This window comes from Belonocnema kinseyi, chromosome 2 (genome assembly GCF_010883055.1).
Source record: "Belonocnema kinseyi isolate 2016_QV_RU_SX_M_011 chromosome 2, B_treatae_v1, whole genome shotgun sequence".
In the NCBI taxonomy this organism is placed as follows: domain Eukaryota; kingdom Metazoa; phylum Arthropoda; class Insecta; order Hymenoptera; family Cynipidae; genus Belonocnema; species Belonocnema kinseyi.
The window spans coordinates 98,803,552-98,827,116 of record NC_046658.1 but is presented as its reverse complement, the minus strand read 5'-3'; the positions used below and the strand labels follow the sequence as shown (position 1 = coordinate 98,827,116).

Here is a 23,565-nt window from a genome sequence, read left to right as displayed (position 1 = left end):
AAGATTTTAAGGTAATTTTTTAATTTTACAGAATTTTGAAAAAATTATTATTATTTGAAAAGAAATTTATTTATTTAATTAATTTCAAATCTTTTCAAAAGTTCTTAAATTTCGAAACATCTTTTCAAATAACACAAAGTTTTTCAAATTTTTGTTTCAAATAATAAACAAAATTAAAATCTTAAAATCTTGCCGATACTTTTTCGATATATTGTGAAATATTTAAAAGCTTAAAATTAATCTTTTAAAATGAAACCTGAAAAATCGAAAAAGAACAGAATTATTTCCCAATATTAAAGAACAGTAACAATTAATATATCCTTATTTTATCAATAATGTTCACAAACATTCAGAGATAAATTATATCATCAAATAAAATTACTTATTTGGAAATTTTGATTTGTTATTATTATAAAAGAATTATTATTAATTAATATTAATTATTAAATATATTTTTAAAAATTAATAATGATTAATTAATACCAATTAATTATTATTCATTCTTAAAGAATCGAAATTTCTCTTTTAAAAATAAATTCATAGAATTAAAGTCCCTCATTTTAAAATTGCATTTGAAAATTGTCTTTAAAAAAATATGGGAATGCGATTCAAGTCGGAAAAATGGCTTTCATTCAAACGGCAAAACATTTCAACACCCTTAAACTAAATAAACAATAATTTCCAGACATACATTGAGTATTTTCTCATTCTTTTTACAAACAAAAGTTTTAAAAACATTTTCCTAATTCCTAAATATTTACATTTTTCCATTTACGTTCCAGTACTTTTCGATGCGGCATTTTCCACATGAATCATCGGATTCATTTCGATAATGTCCCTGGAATTGAACTTACTTACACTCGCTGGAGAACTCTGAAGAATTAAAAACTGCTCATCCCTTTCGCTTATCATCCCCGGATCGACATCGACGATTTTCAGAGCTGGCAGTTTCTTGAATAGCCTCGCCCTGGACAAGGCCCCAGTAATTTTATTATCACCTTTATCGTTGGGTAAAATGGTTGTATTTTTTCCTCTTGATAGGATTAATTTCGTCGTTAAAATTGGCACTTCAACTGGAAGAGAAGTTCTTTTAATTGACGCATCGATTGGAATAGGTATGGCAGGTACCATTTCCGCATTCGCAGGAATTATATTCACTTTTGAACCCACGACAATACTATTTCCTGTAAATAAAGCCAAATACAATCGTATGAAACCTTAAGGCTCTTAAAACGACTCGGGTTTTCGCCAGATTCATAATATTACTTAATATTATTATAGAATTAAAGAAAATTATATGATAAATAATAATAATAATAATAATAATAATAATAATAGTATAATAATACAATATAAAATAATTAAAATGATATTATATTAAATTATTTATTATTAAAGAATACATTGTTTAATGTAATATTTTAACCGCATAATTTAAAGGTAATTATATGGGCCGGAACATAGAGATTTTTTCGAAAAATGTTGTTGTAGTTTTTTTAAATTGAAAATTGAGTGTTTTTTATGTCGGTGAAATGTAACACACTTTGCTGGAAAATTCATCTTATTGGGTGAGAATTTATCTTTTTGGTTGAAAATAAGTTTTTTTCTTTCTTATTTAGAATTAATTTTGTTAACTGGAAATGTAACTGTTCCATTTTTTGTCAAAAATGCATTTAATTATCCTATTTTTGTTTAAAAACTCCTTTAAACATTCATATACTTTTTTAAAAAATCGTCTAATTTTTGTAGAAAATGCATCTTTTTAGTTGAAAATTTACTTTGATTTTATTGACAACTAAGTTTTTTACTCAAAAGTTACTTTGATTTCATTGAAAATTAAGTTTTTTTACTCAACATTTACTTTTATTTTACTGAAAATTATAGTTTTACTAAAAATTTAATTATCTTATTTTTGTTTAAAAAACCCTTTAAAATTCGTCTAATTTGGTAGAAAATGAGTTTTTTCTTGTTTAAAATTAATTTTTTTAACTGAAAATGTAACTTCCATTTTTTGTCGAAAATGTGTCTTTTTTGATAAAAATTTAATCTTCTTGTTTAAAAATTATATTATTTCGTTGAAAATTTACTTCGATTTAATATCAAATTAAGTTTTTTTACTGAAAATTTAATTATCTTATTTTTGTTTTAAAATTCGTATAATTTGGTAGAAAATGCATATTTTTTGCTGAAAATTAGTGTTTTCTTTTTTAGAATTAACTTTTTAAACTGAAAATGTAACTGTTCCATTTTTTGTCAAAAATTTATCTTTTTTGATAAAAATTTAATCTTCTTGGTTGAAAAATATACTATTTCGTTGAAAATTTACTTCGCTTTTATAGGAAATTAAGTTTATTAGTGAAAATTTAATTGTCCTATTTTTGTTTAAAAATTCCTTTAAAAATTCAAATATATGATTAAAAATTTATGTACTTTGTTAAAAATTCGTCTAATTTGTGTAGAACATGCATCTTATTAGTTGAAAATTTATCTTTTTGGCTAAAAATTAGTTTTTTATTATTCAGAATTAATTTTTCTAACTGAAAATGTAACTGTTCCAGTTTTTGTCGAAAATGTATCTTCTTTGATATAAATTTAATATTCTTGATTGAAAATTATACTATTTCGTTGAAAAGTTACATTGGTTTTATTCAAAATTAAGTTTTTTACTGAAATTTTAATTATCCTATTTTCGTTTAGAAATTCGTCTAATTTGGTGGAAAATTAATCTTTTTAGCTGAAAATTAATTTTTTCTTATTCAAAATCAATTTTTCTAACTGAAAATGTATCTTTTTTGTTAGAACTTTAATCTTCTTCGTTGAAATTTACACTATTACGTTGAAAATTTAATTTAATTTTATTGAAAATTAAATTTTTTACTCAAAATTTATTTTGATTTTATTAAAAATTAACTTTTTACTGAAAATTTAATTATCCTATTTTTGTTTAAAACTTCCTTTAAAAATTCGTCTAGTTTGGTAGAAAATAAATCTTTTTGGTTGAAAATTAGTATTTTTCTTATTTATAATTAACTTTTTTAACTGAAAATGTAACTGTTCCATTTTTTGTCAAAAATGTATCTTTTTTGATATAAATTTAATATTCTTAGTTGAAAATTATACTATTTCGTTGAAAATTTACTTCGATTTAATATAAAATTAAGTTTTTTACTGAAAATTTAATTATCCTATTTTTGTTTAAAAATTCGTATAATTTCGTAGAAAATACATATTTTTAGCTGAAAATTAGTATTTTCTTATTTCGAATTAATTTTTTTTTAACTGAAAATGTAACTGTTCCATTTATTGTGAAAAATGTATCTTTTTTGATAGAAATTTAATCTTCTTCGTTGAAAATTACACTATTTCTTTGAAAATTTACTTTAGTTTTATTGAAAATTAAGTTTTTCACTCAAAACTTACTTTGATTTTATTAAAAATTAAGTTTTTATTGAAAATTTAATAATCCTATTTATGTTTGAAAATTCCTTTAAAAATTCGTCTCATTTGGTAGAAAATTAATCTTCTTGGTTGAAAATTATACGTTGAAAATTTACTTCGATTTTATAGAAAATTAAGTTTTTTACTGAAAATTTAATTATCCTATTTTTGTTTAAAAATTCGTATAATTTGGTAGAAAATGCATCTTTTTAGTAGAACATTAGTTTTTTCTTATTTAGAATTAATTTTTTAAACTGAAAATGTAACTGTTCCATTTTTTTCAAAAATGTATTTTTTTTTATAGAAATTTAATCTTCTTGGTTGAAAATTATACTATTTCGTTGGAAATTTACTGCGATTTTATAGAAAATTAAGTTTTTTACTGAAAATTTAATTATCCTATTTTTGTTTAAACAATCCTTTAAAAGTTCAAATATTTAATTAAAAATTATTTATTTTGTTAAAAATTCGTCTAGTTTGTGTAGAAAATGCATCTTATTGGTTGAAAATTTCTCTTTTTGGTTGAAAATTAATCTTTTTGGCTAAAAATTAGTTTTTTATTATTCAGAATTAATTTTTCTAACTGAAAATGTATCTTCTTTGATATAAATTTAATATTCTTTGTTGAAAATTATACTATTTCGGTGGAAATTTACTTTGGTTTTATTAAAAATTAAGTTTTTTACTGAAAATTTAATTATCCTATTTTCGTTTAGAAATTCATCTAATTTGATATAAAATTAATCTTTTTAGCTGAAAATTAGTTTTTTCTTATTCAGAATATATTCTTTTTGGTTAAAAATTAATCACTGTTATTCAATTTTATATTGCACTTTTTTCAGAGTGGCCTTTTTAATCAAAGAAAAAAATTCCCAGTCATTTTCCGGTTTTTTCTTGGTTCGTAAACATTTTTCGCAGTCAATGATATTTAAAAAATCAAAAACTATATCTAAAAATGGTTCCATTCGAAGTAATAAAAACTGAACTGGAAATGAAAGCACTCAAATTGATACTCTTAAATCTTAAACTGCGAAATTGAAGTTTAAAAGTTGTTTCATTCAACAATTTTGTATTCAAATGCTCAATAATAAACACGTATAAAATGGAAGGTATTAACACTTTTCAACGGAACAATTTTTAATTAAATGCAGTTAAACAGCCAAATTGAAATTTTTAAACTTTTATCAATTGTAGATTTAGATTCAGTTTAAAAAATTTTAAATCCACGTTATCATTTTCAATGCTTTAGTTAAAAATTGAAAATTCCCTATTTAAACCCGAAATTTTAATTCTATTAATAAAATTCCCTGTTCAAATACAGAATTTTATTCTTTTTGAAAAATCTCTATTTCAGCTAGCTTTATGAATTGGATTCTTTTTTATAAAATTCCCTGTTCCAATTCATAATTTAAATTTTGTTCCAAAATATCTCGTTTTAACTAATAATTAAAATTCATTCCTTTGAAAAATTCCCTGTTCCAGCTCGGAATTTATATAAAAAAAATTAATTCCCTGTTCAAAGACAAATTATAATTCTTTTGGATAAATATTATTTTTAATTCAGAATTCTTTAAAATTTGAAAATTCCCTGCTTCAACTCAGAATTAGAATTGTTTGGAAAAAATTCCTGTTCCAATTCCGAATTTTATTCCTTTTTGAAAATTTCCAGTATTAGCTCGGAATTTTTTTTTAATTTGAAAATTCTCGGGTCCAAGTCAAAATTCTTCTTATTCTGGATTAATTCCAGTTTCAACTATAAAGTTGTAAGAAATTGAAAGTTCTAAGTTCAAATTAAAAGTTAAATTATTTTTATTTTAAATAGTTTAATAATCTTTAAAATGCTTTGAAATTTTATTTAAAAATCTTGACACATCTACATGCTGTTTTTAATTTTTTCAAATTATTTTTTTTTTAATTCTGCCAAATTAAAGAAATTTTCGTAAAATCTTCAACATTTATTTCTGAAAATTTTGTAAATCGTTATAAATGTTTTTCAACATTCTCTAGAAATTAGTTTATTAAAATAAAAAATATTTTTCAATTCTACTAAGACATGTTTTTTATTCTTCTGAAGCCAGTCAAAATTCATAAAAAGCTTCTAAATTTTTTGTTCGAAATGTGCTAAAATCTATATTTTGTTTCGAATTAGACCGTTAAAAAAATTGATTAATTTAAAAAATTGAACACTAATTCTAAAAATGGTTCCATTCGAAGTAATAAAAACTGAACTGGAAATAAAAGCACTCAAAGTGAAACTCTTTAATTTCAACTTCAAAAGTTGAAAGTTAAAAGTTGTTTCATTCAACAATTTTGTATTCAAATGCGTAATAATTAACACGTGTGAATCAATTAATTTAAAAATCTTCAAAACTATACCGTTTTGAGCAATTTTAAATTCAAATACCAGCTCAGAATTGATTAAAAATTAAAATATTCCCGGTTTGAATCAGAAATTTTAATTCTTTTCGAAAAATTCCTTCTTCAAATCAAGAATTAAAATTTTTTTCTATAAATCTCCATTTCAACCAATTTTAAGAATTATAATTTTTCTGTAAAATTTCCTGTTTCAATTCATAATTTAATTTTTTTCTGTAAAAACCTTGTTTCAACGCAGAATAATAATTTTGTTTGAAAATTTTAATTTTTCATTGAGATTTATTTATTTATTTCTCTCGAAAATATGCCGTTTCAACTTATAATTTCAGGTCGGAATTTATTTAAATTTTTTAATTCCCAGTTCGAAAACAAATTATAATTCTTTTGGATAAATATCAGTTTTAACTCAGAATTCAAATTCTTTAGAAAAAGTTCCTGTTCCAATTCAGAATTTTATTCATTTTTCAAAATTTCCAGTACTAGCACAAAATTTCTTAAAATTGTAAAATTTCCAATTCCAAGTCAGATATTTTATTATTCTCGATAAATTCCAGTTCGAACTATAAATTTGTAAAAAATTCCTTGTTCAAATTAAAAGTTAAATTAATTTTATTTTAAATATTAAAAAATTCTTCAAATATTTCAAAATCTTAAAACAACTTCATGTTGTTTAAAAATTTTTCAAATTAATTTTTTTCATTAAATTCTACCAAATTAAAGACATTTTCTTAAAATCTTCCATATTCACTTTTGACAATTTTGCAAATCTTTATGAATCTTTTTCAATATTCTCTTTAAATTAGTTTATTATAATAAAAAATAAATGTTAATTTTCCTAATAATAAGGATTTTGTCGCAGACACTTCGTTTAAATTATTTTAAATATTTTCAAATTATAAATTAATTTTTAATTTTTTCAAATATTCTAAATATCTCTTCAACTTATTCGATTTAAAAAAAAATAGTAGAAGTTTAATTGTTATTTATACATCAAAATTCAACAATTTGGCTTAGAATTTAAATTTTAACGTTCAAAGTTTAAATGTGGGTTTAGTTTTGAACAATTATTTTATAATTATTGATTTTAAATTAACAGTAAGATATTTCTAAATATCAAGTAACTGTTCTTTTTCTTAATTGAAAAATTTCAAATTGTATGGTTTTAAATGAAATATTTTATACTGAAATTATATTTTAAATTTAATAAAACCCTTTAATTATGAATATTATTTTGAAGCTATTTAAAAATAAAAAATATTTTATAATGATTCAATAAGCTTTTATATTTGTTTCACTACTAAGCCTCTAAAATTGAAACAATATAATTTTTAACGTTAAAATCCAGATATATTATAAAATTGAGAATTGATTCCGTATCGTATTGTACAATCAATTATTATTTACTTTTTATATCTCTCAGTACAATTCAATTTAAAAAATCATTAATTAATTTATATTCAGAAAAAATAAACAAAAAATACTTTTTATAAAAAATCTTCGAATTTAAAAGTTTCTAATTTTTAATTTTAAGTCCTTCAAACTGCATTTTTAAATTCTTTTAATTGAAATGTACGCTTAAAAATTAAAACTCTAAAATGGAAAATTTTTTAATTAAAACATTTTCGAATTATGTATTCTAAACTGAATGATATAATTAAAAAAATATCACAATTAAACTAATTATTTTAAAAACTATTAAAATCAAAGTTGGAGATATTTTTTTTCTAATTTGTGAAATTCCCGGTAAAAAAATAAATTCACAGTCATTTCCCGGTTTACCGGTCTAGCGGCCACCCTATTTTTTATCAAGGTCGCTGAAAATCCTGGAAAAGTAAATTAAATCAATGAAAATCTCACCCTTTTCCATCGCTTTCGTAATCGGACAGTCTTTGTGCGCCAAGAGAAGAGCCTTCAATTTCGCAACCTCAGATCGCAAAGATTTAACTTCTGTTTGCAAAGAGGAATTCCTATCGTTGACATTTTTCACTGTCGTTTCCAATTCTTGAATCCATGCTTTTCTCCTCGCTCGGCAGCGCATCGAACTTGCTCGATTTCGTTCTAAAATGTCTTGTTTTTGGTCAAATTGCTTTCTCCGGTTTTCCTTAGATGGCGAGGATTCTTTCACTTTTTCAGCAATTTTCTCCTTCTTCTCATTTACAGTTTCTGATAAGCCTTTTGTTAGAGCTTGCTTCAATTTCTAAAAGAAAATATCAAAATCACTTTTTCTTTTGTAGTGAGTTCAAGAAAAAAAAGAAAAAAGAAATGAAAATCTATTTACCATTTTTGCAATGGAAAGTTTCGAAGCTTCGGTACTTTTTTGTTCCGCTTCTTTCGCAGTCCTCAGAGGAGGCTCAGTTTTTAAAATCAAGCGCTGATTATTTGTGCTATTAATGCTGCTTTGAGAGTCAGCCACAGGAGCTGCAGATAGTTGTAGCAGTTTACCATCTGAGGTTTTTAATAATAATTGTACTTCTTCGCCATTTATGGATCTAAAAATGCATAATTAAAAAATTCTTGATTTAATCATATTTAATATTTTAACTTTCATTTAAAAATTTTTTAAGAACATTTTAACCATTTTAATTTAAAATTTAACATTTTCGGGGTGGCCGCTTTAATCATATAAAAAAATTCGCGGTCATTTCATGTTTCGCAAACTTTTTTCGCGGCCAATAAAATAAATTTGAACTATTGGGAATGGTTTAACTCCGATACGCCACCTGGTGACAAAAATTCGAACTATAAAGAATGGACACAATTTTAAAGATGCATTTTAATTTGTGCATAAAATTATTTTAACACTTTTGTTGTGAAGTTTAAAGTATTTATTGGATAATAAAAATAAGTCTTTATCGGAAACAAAGTGTTTCAGATACTTTTAGACACTTTCTAACAGAAATATTTTTCTAAAAAAAAAAAACAATTATTGTTCTCTTTATTGTGACTTGGAAAAGATTATAATTATTTACTATTTAACAATCTGACCTAAAAGTTAGGTTAGAATTCGTATTTAAATTCCAGTCGTTTATTATTCATATTCTTGGCATAATATGGATAAAATTTTTTGTTACATGCATTAATATAAAGTTTATTTAAGCTTACAATGCACTGAAACTCACATGAAATAATAAAATAATTGTTTTTTTTTTAAAAACCTATTTCAGAAAAATGTATTTTTTCACTGTATAAGATGGAAATTCTATCTAAAACTATTTGTTTTTGATGAATATTTGTTTTTAGTATTCAATCATTGTTTTACGCTTCACAAAACAATCGTAAAAACACTCTTATGCAAAAATTAAAATACATATGTTTAAAATTGTACCTACTCTTTCTAGTTCCATTTTTCGGCACCATGTGGCGAAATGGTAGACCACCATTCCCAATGAAGCTAAATAAAGTCATCAAAACTGAGCTTCAAATCATTTAAATCAACATTGAAGCTAGAAATATTAAAAATTGTACGATTAAAATTTTGTTTATTATTTTAATTTTAAATAGTTTAAGAATCCTTAGAAAGCTTCAAAATTTTATTACAAAATCTTGAAACATCAACATGTTTTTTTAAAGCTTTTTCAAATTTTCAATTATTTTTGAATTTTTTCAGAACTTCTAAATATCTTTTATGAAGATTCGAATTCTTTCTAATTTTTTTTAAATCTTGTAAAATGGAAAATATTTTTGATAATTTTGGAAATATTTTTAAATATTCTCTTAAAATTATTTATTCCAAATAAAAAGTGATTTTAAATTTTCCTAGGAATAATAAGAAAATTTTTTTATTCTTTTGAAGCCTTTCATAATTCTTAAAAAGCTTTTACATTTTTGTTCGAAATATACAAAAAACTATATTTTATTTTAAATTAGGCCGTTGACTATTTGCACCAAAATTGAGGTACGAATAGCCTGACTTTGTTGGTATACGTAGACATTGGCTTAAATTATTTGAAATCATTTCAAATTTTTAACTAATTTTGAATCATTTCAGATCCTATAAATATTTCTCCAGCTTACTCGATTTTTTTTTATTTATAGGTGTTCAATATTGATTATACATCAAAATACAACAATTTTACTTGTAAATTAAAATTTTTTAAATAGAAAAATTAAAATTGTAACGTTCAATGTTTAGTTTTTTTGTTTAGTTTTGAATATTTGACTTATAATTACCAATTTTACAAAAACAATCCAATATGTATGAATAGTCAGCAATTGTTATTTTTCTTAATTATAAAATTTTAGGCTAAAACAATATATTGAATTTATTGAAAGCCTTTAATTATAAATATATTATTTTGAAGTTATTTAAAAATTTTGAACTGATTTCGAATCGTCTTGTAAAATCAATTATTATTTATTTGTTAATCCTTAATTTATAGTTCAATTTCAAAAATCATTATAATTTATATTCTCTTTTGATAAACTGAAAAGCTTCTTTATCCAAAATTGTCAATTTCAAACGCCTCAAATTTTTAATTTTTTAAGCCTTTAAACTGTATTTTGAAATTCTTTAAAAGAAAAATGTATGCTTAAAAATTAAAACCCGAAATGGAAAATTTGTAAGTGAAAGATATTCGAATTACGCACTGTAAACCGAATGATATCATGCTTGAAAAGAATAAAAATTCAACTGATTATTTAAAAACCAGTTAAAATCAAACAAATTTTCCACTAAAAAAGACAAATTTTCATCAAAATAGTTGAATTGTTAACTAAAAAAGATATATTTTCAACCAAAAATGGAATGATTAAATTTTCAGTTTAAAAAATTAATTTTCAATCAAGGTGGTGAATTTTTAACAAAAATAATGAATTCTCAACTGAGGTAGTTAAACTTTAAACAAAAGAGATGAATTTTCAACTAAAATTATAAATCTTTAAATTGAATATTTGAATTTTCAACAACAAAAAATAAATCTACAAACTGGAGATTAATTCTACCTAGAAACAGATAATTTTCAACAAAATACATGAATTTAGAAATGAATTAAAAAAGAATTTTAAAAAAAGTTAAATTTTCAACTAAAAAAGATCTATTTTCAACGAAAATTGCAATAGATAAATTTTCAGTTAAAAAAAAATTTCAACTATAATAGTTGAAATTTAAACTAAAAAGATGCATTTTCAACTATGAAGATTAATTTAAATATTAAATGTTCAGAAAAAAATTAATGTCCAATCGAAGAGATGAATTTTCAACTAAAATGGTGGAAATTTCTTTCGGAATAGTTTACAATTTCATCTAAAAGAATAAGTTTCAAAATAAAAAAATAAAATTATTAATTTAAGTGATGAATTCTCACACACAAAAAAATAAATTTTGAAACAAGAAGATTAATTCTCTACCTAAAAAAAGTCGATTTTCAACAAAACACATGAATTTTCAACGAAATATTAAAAATTTAAACTAAAAAATATCTATTTTCAACGAAAAATGCCAGAATTAAATTTTCAATTAAAAAAAAAAAATTCCAACTAAGATGATGAATCATCAACTAGAATAGTTGAATTTTAAACTAAAAGGATTGATTAAAAAAATTGTTTTTCGATCAAAGAGATGAATATTCACCATAATAATAAATTGTTAACTAAAAAAATATATGGTCAACCAAAAGTTGAAGTTAAATTTTCAGAAAAAAAATTAATGCTCAACCAAAAAGATGAATTTTTAACGAAGAAGATTAATTTGCACCAAAAATACGAACTTTCAACAAAATAATGAATTTTTAACTGAGAAAATTCATTGCCAAACAAAGAATGAATTTAAGAATAAAATTATGGAATAATGAAATGAGAGGTTAAATTTTATGTTTCAAGAAACAGAATTTTCAATCAAGATGATTAATTTCCTACAAAAGAGACGATTTTTAAAAAATATCTATGAATTTTCAACGAAATAGTTAAAGTTTCAACAAAATATTGAATTTTGAACTTAAAAATCTATTTTCAACGAAAAATGCAATAGTAAAATTTTCAGATAAAAAAATTAATTTTTAATCAGAGTGGTGAGTTTTTAAGTGAAATTATCAATTGTCAACTGGAATAGTTGAACTTTAAACAAAAGAGATTAATTTTTCAACTAGAATTATAAATGTTTAAATTGAATATTTGAATTTTCAACAACGAAAAATAAATTTTCAAACAAGAAGATTAATTTTCAACTAGAATAATTTAAATTTAGACCAAAAAGATGAATTTTCAACTAAAATGGTAGAAATTTCTTTGGGAATAGTTCAGTTTAATTCATAGAAATAAGTTAAAAAAAAAATAAATAAATTTTCAATTAAAGAAATGAATTATCAACTGAAATTATGAGCCTTTAACTGGAATAGATAAATTTTAAAACAGAAAGATACATTTTCAACAAAAAAATATTAATTCTCAACCAAAGAAGAAGAATTATCACCAGAACAGTTTCCCACAAAGTGATACATTTTCAAATAAAATTATGAGTTTTCTAATGAAATAGTTGAAGTTTGAACCAAAAAGATTATTAAATAAATTTATTTTTTATTTTTAACTAAAAAAATATATTGTCAACCAAAAGTTGAATAGTTAAATTTCCATCAAAAAAATTAATATTTAACCGAAGAGATGAATTTTCAACCAAAATGATGGAATATTCAATTGGAATAATTAAATTTTCAACTGAAAGTAAAAGCGGTAACGAAAAAGAAAAACCAGCTTAAAAAATAGTCACTTTTTCAAACTAAGTGGTAAATTTTTAACTAAAGTTACGAAACTTCAATTGGAATAGTTGAATTTTAAAACGAGAAGATGAATTTGAAAATAAAATGGTTGAAAAATCAAATATTATGTAAAAGATTATGTATTTTGTTGAGAATTAATCTTTTTTGGTAGAAAATTAATCTTGAAACTTTGTTTCTTTGGTAGAAAATGAATCTTCTTGATTAAAAATTTATCAATTTTGTTGAGGATTAATCTTTTTTGGTACGAAAATAATTTGTTGTTATGAAAATTCATTTTTGTTGTTGAAAATTTATTTATTTAGTTGAAAATCAACCCATTTTGGTTCAAGATTGAACTATTTTGTTGGAAATTCGTGTTTTTGGTTGGAATTCAGCTCGTTTTTATTTAAAATGAAAATCTTTTCTTCGTTAAAATATCAACTATTACATTTTTCATTGAGAATTCACCTTTTTTTCGTTGAAAAATCAACTACTTGAACTACATTGTTAATTGATAAGAAACAGTAAGTTTTGCTAATTTGCAAAAATTTTCTCCTGAAGATTATCCTGAAGATATTTTTAAAAAAGTTAAAAATTTAACTTGTTGGTTCACAGTTCTTGCATTTTGGTTAACAATTCCTCTCTTTAAGTAGTAAATTAATATTTATGTTTGAAAATTCATCTTTTTAGTTAAAAATTCAACTTTTTGGTTAAGAATTTATGAATTTTGTAAAAAATTCGTCTTTTTGGTAGTAAATTAACCTTTTTATTTGAATTTTTCTTTAAAAAGTTGAAAATTCAATTTTTTGGTTGAGAATTCTTGGATTTTATTGAAAATTCGTCCTTTTTGTTAGTAAATGAACCTTTTTGTTTCAAAACTCATCTTTTTTTAGTTTTTGCTTTGTTAAAAATTACTTTTTTTGGGTGAAAAATTACTTTCGTAATTAAAAATTTACCAATTCCATTTTTGGCTGAAATTTTTTTTCGGTACAAATTCAATTTTTTGTTAAAATTGAACTATTTGATTAGAAATTCGCTTTTTGGTTAAAAATTAATCTAGGTTAGAAAATTAAACATTGGGGTTGATAGTTTTTGTATTTTCAGGGTGGCCGTTTTAATCACAGAAAAAAATTCCCGGTTATTTCCCGGGTTTTCCCGGTTCGAAAACATTTTTCGCGTTCAATGTAATTTAAAAAATCAAACTATATTCTAAACATTTTTCCATTTAAAGTAATAAACAATAAACGACAAACTAAAGCATGCAAAGTGGAACCCTTGAATTCCAAGCTTTTAAAATTGAAGTTTAAAAGTTTTTCAATTCAAAAATTGTGTATTCAAATGCTCAAAAATGTACACGTACAAAATGGAAGGTACTAACACTTTTCAATTAAACAATTTTAAATGAAATTCAAATAAACTGCAGAATTTAAAACTTTTATAAATTATAGAGTTTAAATATTCAGAATAAATTAAAAAAATAGAAATCCACGTTAACATTTTCAATACTCTAAATTAAAGAATCAAGCAATGAACTTTAAAAAATTTCAAAATTATATATATATAATTTTTCCAAATTCAAAATGTTTGAAATTTTTTTCCGAAACTTATAAATATATTTAAAAATAAAATGAATTTTTTCTATAACTTTTAGAAAATCCTGCAAATTTTTTAAAAAGCCTTCAATTTTGAATTTATAAATATCAATGGAATGCTTATTACTTGTAAAAAAAAATTAGAGTAATTTTAAGAGATAATTAGAAAATTTCAAAAGATTCGAATTAAATTTAGAATTTGAAACAATTTCAAATACTTACAGCCGAATTTAAAATAAAATGTAGATTTTTGCAGATTTCAAACAAAAAATGTAGAATTTTTTAAAGAATTGTCAAAGACTTCAAAAGAATTTTTAAAAAATGTCTTAAGATTCTTAGGAAAATTGAAAATGATTTTTCACTATGAAAAATTTTTCTAACAGAAAGTTTAAGAAGATTTTAAGAGATTAAGAAAATTATCAAAGAAGAACCTGCAAGATTTTGAGGATTTTTGTTTAATTTGCAGGATTTTCTAAGAATTGTAGGAAAAATTCGATTAATTTTAAAGTCTATTCAGAAGTTCTGAAAAAAATGTTAAAATACTTCATTTAAATTACTTGAAATCATTTCAATTTTTTAATTAATTTGGAATCTTTTCAAAACTTCTAAATATCTCTTAAAATTACTCACATTATGTCTATAAATGTTAAGTGTTCAATTGTTATTTATACGTCAAAATTTAACAATTTCAATTACAAATTATATACTTTTCAATTAGAATAATTACAATTGTAACGCTAAAAGTTTAAAAGCTCTTCGAAATTCTCGAGATTCAAAGCTTTCTATGTAAAACAATTCAGTTTAAAATTGTTTTCTTTTAAATATTTGGTTTCAATTTAGTGGTCTTAAATGAACAGTGAAATATTGCTAAATATTAAATACTTATTCTTTTTCTACATTAAGAAATTTCAAATTAAATGGGTTAAAAATAAAATAATTTACATACAAACAATATTTTTAATTTAATAAAAACCTTTGATTACGACTATATTATTATGGAGTTATTTTTAAGTTGAAAAAAGTAAAACGAACGCTTATATTTTTTAATGTTTAAAAACATTATTAGAAATAATATATTAATAAATTTATTTATTAAATTTAATATGAAAAGTAATATAAAGGAAGACCTGAAACTCTGAATTAAAAATATTTTATCAATAAATCATGAAAATTTGTATTTAAAAATGAAATTATCAGAACAAATGATAAATTAATTTCAATTCTTATCAACACTTTCGGATTGAAACAGTTACAGATCCATTACAAAATTATTAATTTATTTATATTTACTGCATTTATTTACTGCACTTTAATTATTTAAACAACGGTTAAAATTGAACTAATTTTAATTTTTTAAGCATTTAAAACTGCATTTTAAAATTCTTTAAATAAAAATTTATAGAAAATTCTTCATTTTGTCTTAAAATTTTAATAATTTAGTGAAAAAAATCAACTACTTGGTAGATAATTGAGTTTTTTTATAATTTGAAATTATTTTTTATTGATTTAAAAGTTTAACTTTTTAATTTTTGGTCAAAAAAGTATCTTTCTTGGTTTAAAAATTCAATAATACCCGGGGGGTGAAATATTTTACGGCCCCTAAGCTTCTAAGATAATATATTTCAAAATTTTCTTTTTTATATTAAACTAAATTAAATAAAAAATTAAACTTACAAAGGTGCTGGTGCCTGAACTGCAGGAACTTTCGGTACGATCGCAGTATTTGTTTGTTTAACAACAATCCTCTCGGTTTTTTCAATACTGTTTGTGCAAGTAGTTGTAATTTTTAATTTCTTGACTACTTCCTCCGCTTTAGAATTCTTTTTTCTCACTCTACTTCTGCGTATTTTCGTTTTAGTTGAACTCGTCTCATTTGAAGTTTCAGTTACAGTAATTGTAGGGGGTACAGAAATTGTAGTTTGGGGGAGAACTTGACGATTTGTGGAGGGGCTTTCCTCAATATGCGGAAATATATGAGGAGTATGTAATGTATCGTCTACAATTCCAATCTGAATAAAAATGCAAGAAATTTGATCAGAATTAATAAGGTTTGGTTGAATGTTTAAAAAAAATACATTTTTAATAGGGACTCACTTCTGAAACTGAGATTGATCCTGTTTTTCCAGCTTCTACTGCCCTACGAAAAGTTTCTTCGAAAGGGTTTACACTTTGCAGATCTTGGAATAAACCGACTTCCTCACAGTTTCTGATAAATCTTGTGGGTGTCGGAGTTTGATCGGCTGAATATTGATTTAAAAATAATTAATGCAACCATCTTTTAAAAAATGTGTTGTGAAATCTTTTTGGCTACTCTCTAATTTTGTAAAATACCCTACAATTTTCAAATCATTTAAAATCGCTTTAAATTATTGAAATCTATTTAAAAAATACCCTAAGCTATTTCAAATCCTTGGAAATGCTTTGAAATCCGTTCAAATTTATGAAATGGGGATGTTGCATGAAATGAGATAAACATATTTTTAGAAATTTGAAGCAGTGAATAGCGTTATGGAGGAAAGAAAAATTTTTTTAGGTTTCTAATGCTTAAAAAAAATAATTTCTAGTGTACGTCTATTTAGTTACATTCAAACAGATGTGACGTCACTAAGGTATACAACTGAGCACCAATGAGACCACTTTAGCCGCCATGTTACTTCTCAAAATTTTGACCAATCAGGTTTCACGGCTGCCGCGGCTTTCTACTTGACAGTTGATCTAACCAAACGACTAATTATTTAAGCTTAATCTACTAATGCCTAAAAATGCTAAAAATAATAAATAAAAAATAAAAGCTGAATCAAGCGAGGTAAAATATAATCAAAGAATTAATTTGGAAATCAGCGAATTCCCTAAAAAAGAAAGCTTAGTAGGTAAGAATTGTTTTGGAGCTGTATGTGATTCTAGGGGGGATAAAGATTCGAATAAAATTTGTATTCCTTTATCGCAAAACATAAGAACACGTCGACAATGGGCAGAAGCTACATGGGCAGACTATTTCGATTCTTTTCTTCGTAATTATTATTAATTATAATTTATTAATGATATATGAAAGCCATTTAGAGACAATTATACTTTGAAAATCATGTTTAGAAACCATTTTTACTTTTTTGGAATTTAGGTAGTTTGAATTTTCCCGCGAAGAATGACGTCATAAAGAGATAGCCAATCTATGCGTTTGGCGAGAAATGCCGCGAGCGGCAGTAATATTCAAACTTTATTAAGAAAAAAACCTGTTTCTTACTCAATACAAAATTATTTCTCCGAAAAATAAAATAATGAATTACTAAAGAATCAAAATATCTCTTTATCTCATTTCATGCAACATCCCCATTATTACGAAATCTCTTAAGAATTTCCAGGAATCTTAAAAAATACCCTAAAATCTTTCAAATCCTTTGAAACCCCTGCAGATGATTGAAATAAATTGAAAGCATTGACATTTCTGAAAAAGCTTCTTGTTTTTAGAATTTAAAAAAATCTAGATTTAAAAAAAGTTATGAAATCCTTACAAGCTTTAAATTATTTTTGAATCCTTTTAAAACTTCTAAACCTTGTAAATATCTTTTGAAATGATTAGAACTTTTCCTAAATTTTTTAAACAATTCTATACAGTTAAAAAATCTTTTTGATACTCTTTAACCAAATCAAAATTCTTAAAAAAGCTTCTGTTTTAAAAATCCTGAAAAATGTACATTTTATCTGAAATTTTCTCAAGATTTTAATTATTGTCGAATATTTTTAAAACTTCTAAAAGTCTTTAGAAATAATTTATTTTGTCTAAAAACATTTTAAATCCTGACTTTTGGTACAATTTTTCTTTAAAAAAATGCGTCATTTTGATATGAAAATTGGCAATAATCCAAAGAAATCAAGCCAGTTTGATGCACACTGAGAATTTTTCTTTTTTGAAAAAAATCCTAGCAAATGTTTTAATCTCTTGAAAATTCCTGAGATTTTTATTAAATACTTAAAATATTTTGAAATGTTTTTAAATTTCTTAAAACTTTTGAAAGCTCTTTAAAATAGATTGGAAGTTTTAAAAATGACCTAAAATCTTTAAAATCCTTTTAAATACGTTCAAATGGTTAAAATCTATGAAAAAAGTACTTGGAATCTTTTTAAATATCCAAAAATATTTTTAATTTTCCGAAATCTCTTAAAGCTGTATTGGAATTTTTGTAAATACCTTAAAATATTTCAAGTTCTTGGGACCCCCTTCAAGTGATTAAAATTAATTGCAAATTAATCTTTTTAAATCCTTTCAAATCTTTTGGAAATTTGTAAAGCTTCTGAAAATGTCTCGGAATCTTTTAAAATACTAGAAAGTATTTAAAATCCTTTGAAATCCATCGAAACTTTTCTAGCTTTTAAAAATTCGATGAGAACTTTTTAAATACTATAAAATATTTAAATCCTTTCAAATTTGTCAAATAATTTAGAATCACTTCAAAGTATTGAAACCTATTTTTAAGTAAACTAAGATATTTAAAGTCCCTCAAAATTTTTTGAAATCGCTTGACATTTTTTTAATCTCTTACAATTCTTTAAATCTTTAAAAATTTCAATATTTAAAAGAATCCCTAAAATCTTTTAAATTGAAAAAATTGCAAGCAATTTGGAATCATTTCAAATTATTGAAATCTATCTTAAACTACCCTAAGGTATTTAAAATCTTTTAAAATCCCTTGACATTATTCAAAGTTCTGAAAAATTCCTTGTAATTTTTAAAAATAACCTAATATCTGAAAAATGGCTTGCAATTCCTTCAAATCGTGTAAATTAATTTAAAATTCTTTGTAATCTCTTAAAATATACTAAATTATTTTAAATTCTTTAAGATAAAATTCTTTCCTTCTAACATAATTATTTAAAATCTAAAATCCCGTGAAATAACATGAAATCTGATATTTCATGAACTTCTGCAAAATTTATTTTAAAAACTTGACAGCTTTTAAAATATCTTCATATCAATGAAATCCTCGGAAATCTGATAAAATTCCTTAAAATGCCAATAAAATTTATTTTAATCCCTTAAAATCACGCACATCCTTGGAAATTTATTTAAAATGTTTTAATCTCTTGAAAATGCCTCAAAAATTTAAAATATCGCCTAAAATATTTTTAATCCTTTAAAATCTTTTCATATTCTTTAACTCTTTTCAAAGCGATTTAAAATTCATTGGCATTATAAAAATACCCTTAAATCTTTCAAATTCTTTGAAATACCAATAAATGATTAAAATCTATAAAAAAAAGTCTTTGTAATTTTTTTAAAAACCATAAAATATTTCAAATCTTTTTAAATCCTTTAAAGCTCCTTAAAATTGTTTAAAGATCTTTACAATTCCTTAGTAGTTTTAAAAATACTCGAAAAACTTCAAAATCCTTGGAATCTTTTTCAGTACCTTAAAATATTTTTAATTTTTCGAAATGCTTTTAAACTTTTTGAAGCTTTTGAAAATTTCTTGGTATTTTTAAAAATACCTTAGAAACTTTAACACACTTTCTAATCCCACTAAACTATTTTAAACGCATAAAAAAAGTATGTGGAATCTTTGAAAATAACCTAAAATATTTTCAATACTTTTAAATCTTTTACATTCTTTGCAATATTTTAAAGTGCTTAAAAATGCATTGGATCTTTAAAAATAGACGTACATCTTTAAAATCCTTTAGTAATTCCTTGAAACTTTTTAAAGCTCTTTAAAATTTATCAGAAGTTTTAAAAATACCCCAAAATCTTTCAAATCCTTCGAAATATCATCAAATTTTTAAAACCTAAAAAAACATCATTGGAATCTTTTAAAATATCTTAAAATATTTGAAATACTTTAAAATATTTTTAATCTTTTAAACTTTTTAAAGGTCCTGAAATTCCTTGGAATTTTGAAAAATATCCTTAAAAAATTTTAATCGCTTGAAATTCCTTAAAATTCATTGCAATTCTTTGAACGTTTTAAAGCGCTTTAAAACGTATTGGAACTTTAAAAATAACCGAAAAATCTGAAAATCCCTTAAAATAATTAAAATCTATAAAAAAGGTTTTTGCAATCTTTTCAAATGCCCTAAAATATTTCAAATATTTTGAAATCTTTTGTAATTCGTTGAAAATTTGTAATGCTCTTTAAAATTTCTTATCATTTTATAAAAAACCTTAAAATATTTTGAGTTATTCGAAATGCTTTGGAACTGAAAAAAACTGGGAAAGGAAAAAAAATATTCAAATTTTTTTACTTATTTTAATCATTAATTATTTATTAAAACTAAAAAATTTGAATAATTAATTAGTTAAAAAACAATATTGAGAATATTATTAATATAGTTATTGTAATTGGAGCTGTAATAAGAATTAGATTATTTTATTAATTATATTACATTAAATTAATTACATGGAAATCTTCTATTATTCTTTAAAAAAAATCCTAAAATCTTTCAAATCATTTGGAAATCTAATTTTCATTCTTTAAATTAATTTTATTCTTTGAAATCCGGTAAAATATTATAGAATCCCATGAAATTTGATATTTCCTGAAATTCTGGAAAATTTAATAAAACCTTAGAAAGCTTATAAAATCCATTCAAAATTGAAATTTCGGAAAATACCCTAAAATATTTCAAATTTTTTTGAAATCTTTTGAAAATTTTTTAATGCTCTGCAGAATTCCTTGGAAGTTTTAAAAATACCCTAAAATATTTGAAATCCTCTGTTATTTCCAAATCTCATGAGAATGAAAAAAAAACACATTAATATCTTTTTAATTCTTGGAATATTCTGAAATGCCTTAAAATATTTTAAAACGCTTTCAAACTTTGTAAAGCTCTTGAAATTCCTTGAAATTTTGAAAAATATCCTGAAAAAATTTAATCGCTTGAAACCCCTTGAAACTTTTAAAAGTTCTGAAAATTCCTTTCAAATCTTGAAAATCTCCAAAAATCTTTCACACATTTTGAAATGAAATTTTTGTTAACTTTTGAAAGCGCTTTCAAATGTTCTGGAACTTTAGAAATACTCTCGAATTCTTAAAACCCTTTTAAATACCTTGAAATTATTAAATTCTATCAAACAAGTCTTTAAAATCTTTTAAAATGCCCTAAAATATTTAATATACTTTGAAATCTTTCGCAATTCCTTTAAAATTTGTACTACTCTTTTAAAATTCCTTGTGATATTTTTAAATACCTTAAAATATTTTGAATTATTTTAAATGTTTTGGAACTAAAAAAAACTGAAGAGAAAAAAAAGATTCCCATTTTTTTTACCTAATTTAATAATTAATTATTGATTAAAATGATTGAATTTGAATAATTATTTAAATAACAAGATTTAAAATATTATTAATTTATTTATTATAATTTGACTCTCGATAAGAAATACATTATTTTATTAATTATCTTATATTAAATTAATCATAGGGAAATCTTCTATTATTCATTAAATAAAAAACATCCTAAAATCTTTCAAATTATTTGCAATCTTTTAAAATATACTAGAATCTTTATAATTCTTTGATATTTAATTCGTTCTTTATGTTTTAATTTCTTAATACTTCCTTTCTAATTCAATTCTTTCTTTCTAATTTTGATTCTTCAAATTAATTTAATTTTTTGAAATAAAGTCGAATATTCTAAAATCCGATGAAACTTTATATTTTCTGAAACTCTGGAAAATTGATTAAAACCTCAGAAAATCTCAGATTCTTTAAAACGTTTCAAAGCTATTTAAAATTCTTAGGAAATTATAAAAATACGATAATATATTTAAAATCATTGGATTTTTTAGAAATACCTTAAAATATTTTTAATCTTTGGAAGTGCTTTTAAAATTTGTAAAGCTTTTGCAAATTCCTTGATAGTTTTAAAATTACCTTGAAATATTTAAAATACTTTACCCGCAAACAGGAAAAAATTAAGAAAACTTTGTATGAAACTCCGAAGTGAATTGATTTGTATGATTTATATAAATTTTTCAATTGTTTAAAAACAAGATGTAACTCACCGATAAAAGCGCTGCCTTTTCCATTCATTCCAAAATTTAAAATCATGTCATGTTTCTTTTTATGAACCGTTAAATGGTCCTCGTTTGTAAAACTCTGCAAAAGAAACGAAAAAAATATAGTATAATTTATGAAAGTGAGGTTAGAATTTATAATTAATACCCTTCATACGAAGAAAAATGATTAAGTACTTACCATATTACATCCTGGTGAAGGACAAGCGAAAGGCTTTCCAGTGTCATCCATCGTAAAAAATAATACACTCTTATCCTTTATTGTAAAAAATAATTATTTCATTTCACAGGACACTTCGGAGTCACGACATCTTTACTTTTTTATTTCGTATTGTAAATATGAATGTGAGTGTAGTATCGATGGTTTCATTCTTAAGAATTGGTATAATGGTTCATAAAAATAAAACAAATAAATTCTTCTTCGAATTTAAAGGATTCTAAATAATAAACACGAACTATTTTGTCACTTCCAGCCATTTCTATTAGAATACATAACCTCTCATAGCTTGAGAACTGTCAAACAGATATCGGAATTTCCACAGGAAATGTCGTTTTTCTGTCACTATGTGGCAAACTTTATGCATAATATGTTCGTCAAAATACATAAAGATGTGCCTTCGTATTTCCTCAATAAGGACCAACAATGATTTAAACGGGTTTTAAAATAGGAAAGGCAGATTCTAGAATCTAGATTTTCTCTAATGTACAATCTATAGAGTTCTGAGCAAAGTTCTGAGCCGTTTATATTACTTTGAGAACGGTAACGAGAATGAGAATATTACCGAGAATATAACCGAGAAATAAATTCTCTGAGAATTTATGAGAATCTCAAAATTTATTTTAATTCATAGAAAATTGCATTTTTTCGTTAACTTTTCGGTTGAAAATTCGACAATTTTGTTTTGAAAGTTTGTCTATTTTATTTTAAAATTTACCTGCTTTAGCAGAAATTAAATCTTTTTTTGATAAAAATGCAATTGTTTGGTTGGAAATTAAGCTATTATACTATTTTCTTGAAAACTTAACTATTTCGTAGAAAATTTACTTTTTGTTTAAAATTTATATTTTGGTGATGGAAAATGAACTGAAATATTTTCTGGATGAAAGTTCCACTTATATGAAAAAATTGTTTTTGATCAAAAATTCATCTGGTTTAGTACAAAATTGATATTTTTTGATAAAAATGCAACTATTTGGTAGGAAATTCAACAATTTCGTTCAAAACTCATCTTTTTTTATTCAAAATTGGTCTTTTTAGATTGAAAAATGAATTTATTTGGTATAAAATTATTTCTTTTAAAAGTTAAACTACATTGTGAAATTGATTTTATTGAAGGCTTATGTCTGGTTGAAAATTCAACAGTTTAGTGAAAAATACTTATTTTTTGCTTTAGATTTAGTTTTTTAACAGAGAATGTAACTTTTACATTTTTTTAAGATTGATATTTTTTAGTTGAAAACT

At 22.9% G+C, this 23,565-nt stretch overlaps 1 protein-coding gene across 1 annotated transcript; it reads right to left on the bottom strand.

Moving 5' to 3' along the window:
• Positions 1-541: 541 nt before the first annotated feature.
• On the bottom strand, positions 542-22,803 carry LOC117167438 (cyclic AMP-dependent transcription factor ATF-2). The gene is made up of 7 exons (XM_033352370.1): positions 22,285-22,803; positions 22,092-22,185; positions 16,190-16,335; positions 15,770-16,104; positions 8,093-8,303; positions 7,672-8,011; positions 542-1,184 (listed from the first exon to the last, which is right to left on the bottom strand). The coding sequence occupies exons 1-7, from the start codon at positions 22,333-22,335 to the stop codon at positions 772-774; spliced, it is 1,590 nt and encodes a 529-aa protein (XP_033208261.1). The 5' UTR covers positions 22,336-22,803; the 3' UTR covers positions 542-771.
• Positions 22,804-23,565: the final 762 nt, after the last annotated feature.

Excerpts from the sequence above, each read along its gene's own strand:
- LOC117167438 (XM_033352370.1), bottom strand. The coding sequence starts at position 22,335 with ATGGATGACACTGGAAAGCCTTTCGCTTGTCCTTCACCAGGATGTAAT. Across the intron at positions 16,105-16,189 it reads GATCAATCTCAGTTTCAGAA|ATTGGAATTGTAGACGATAC; the intron begins GTGAGTCCCTAT and ends ATTTTTATTCAG. Across the intron at positions 8,304-15,769 it reads GTTCAGGCACCAGCACCTTT|ATCCATAAATGGCGAAGAAG; the intron begins GTAAGTTTAATT and ends ATGCATTTTTAG.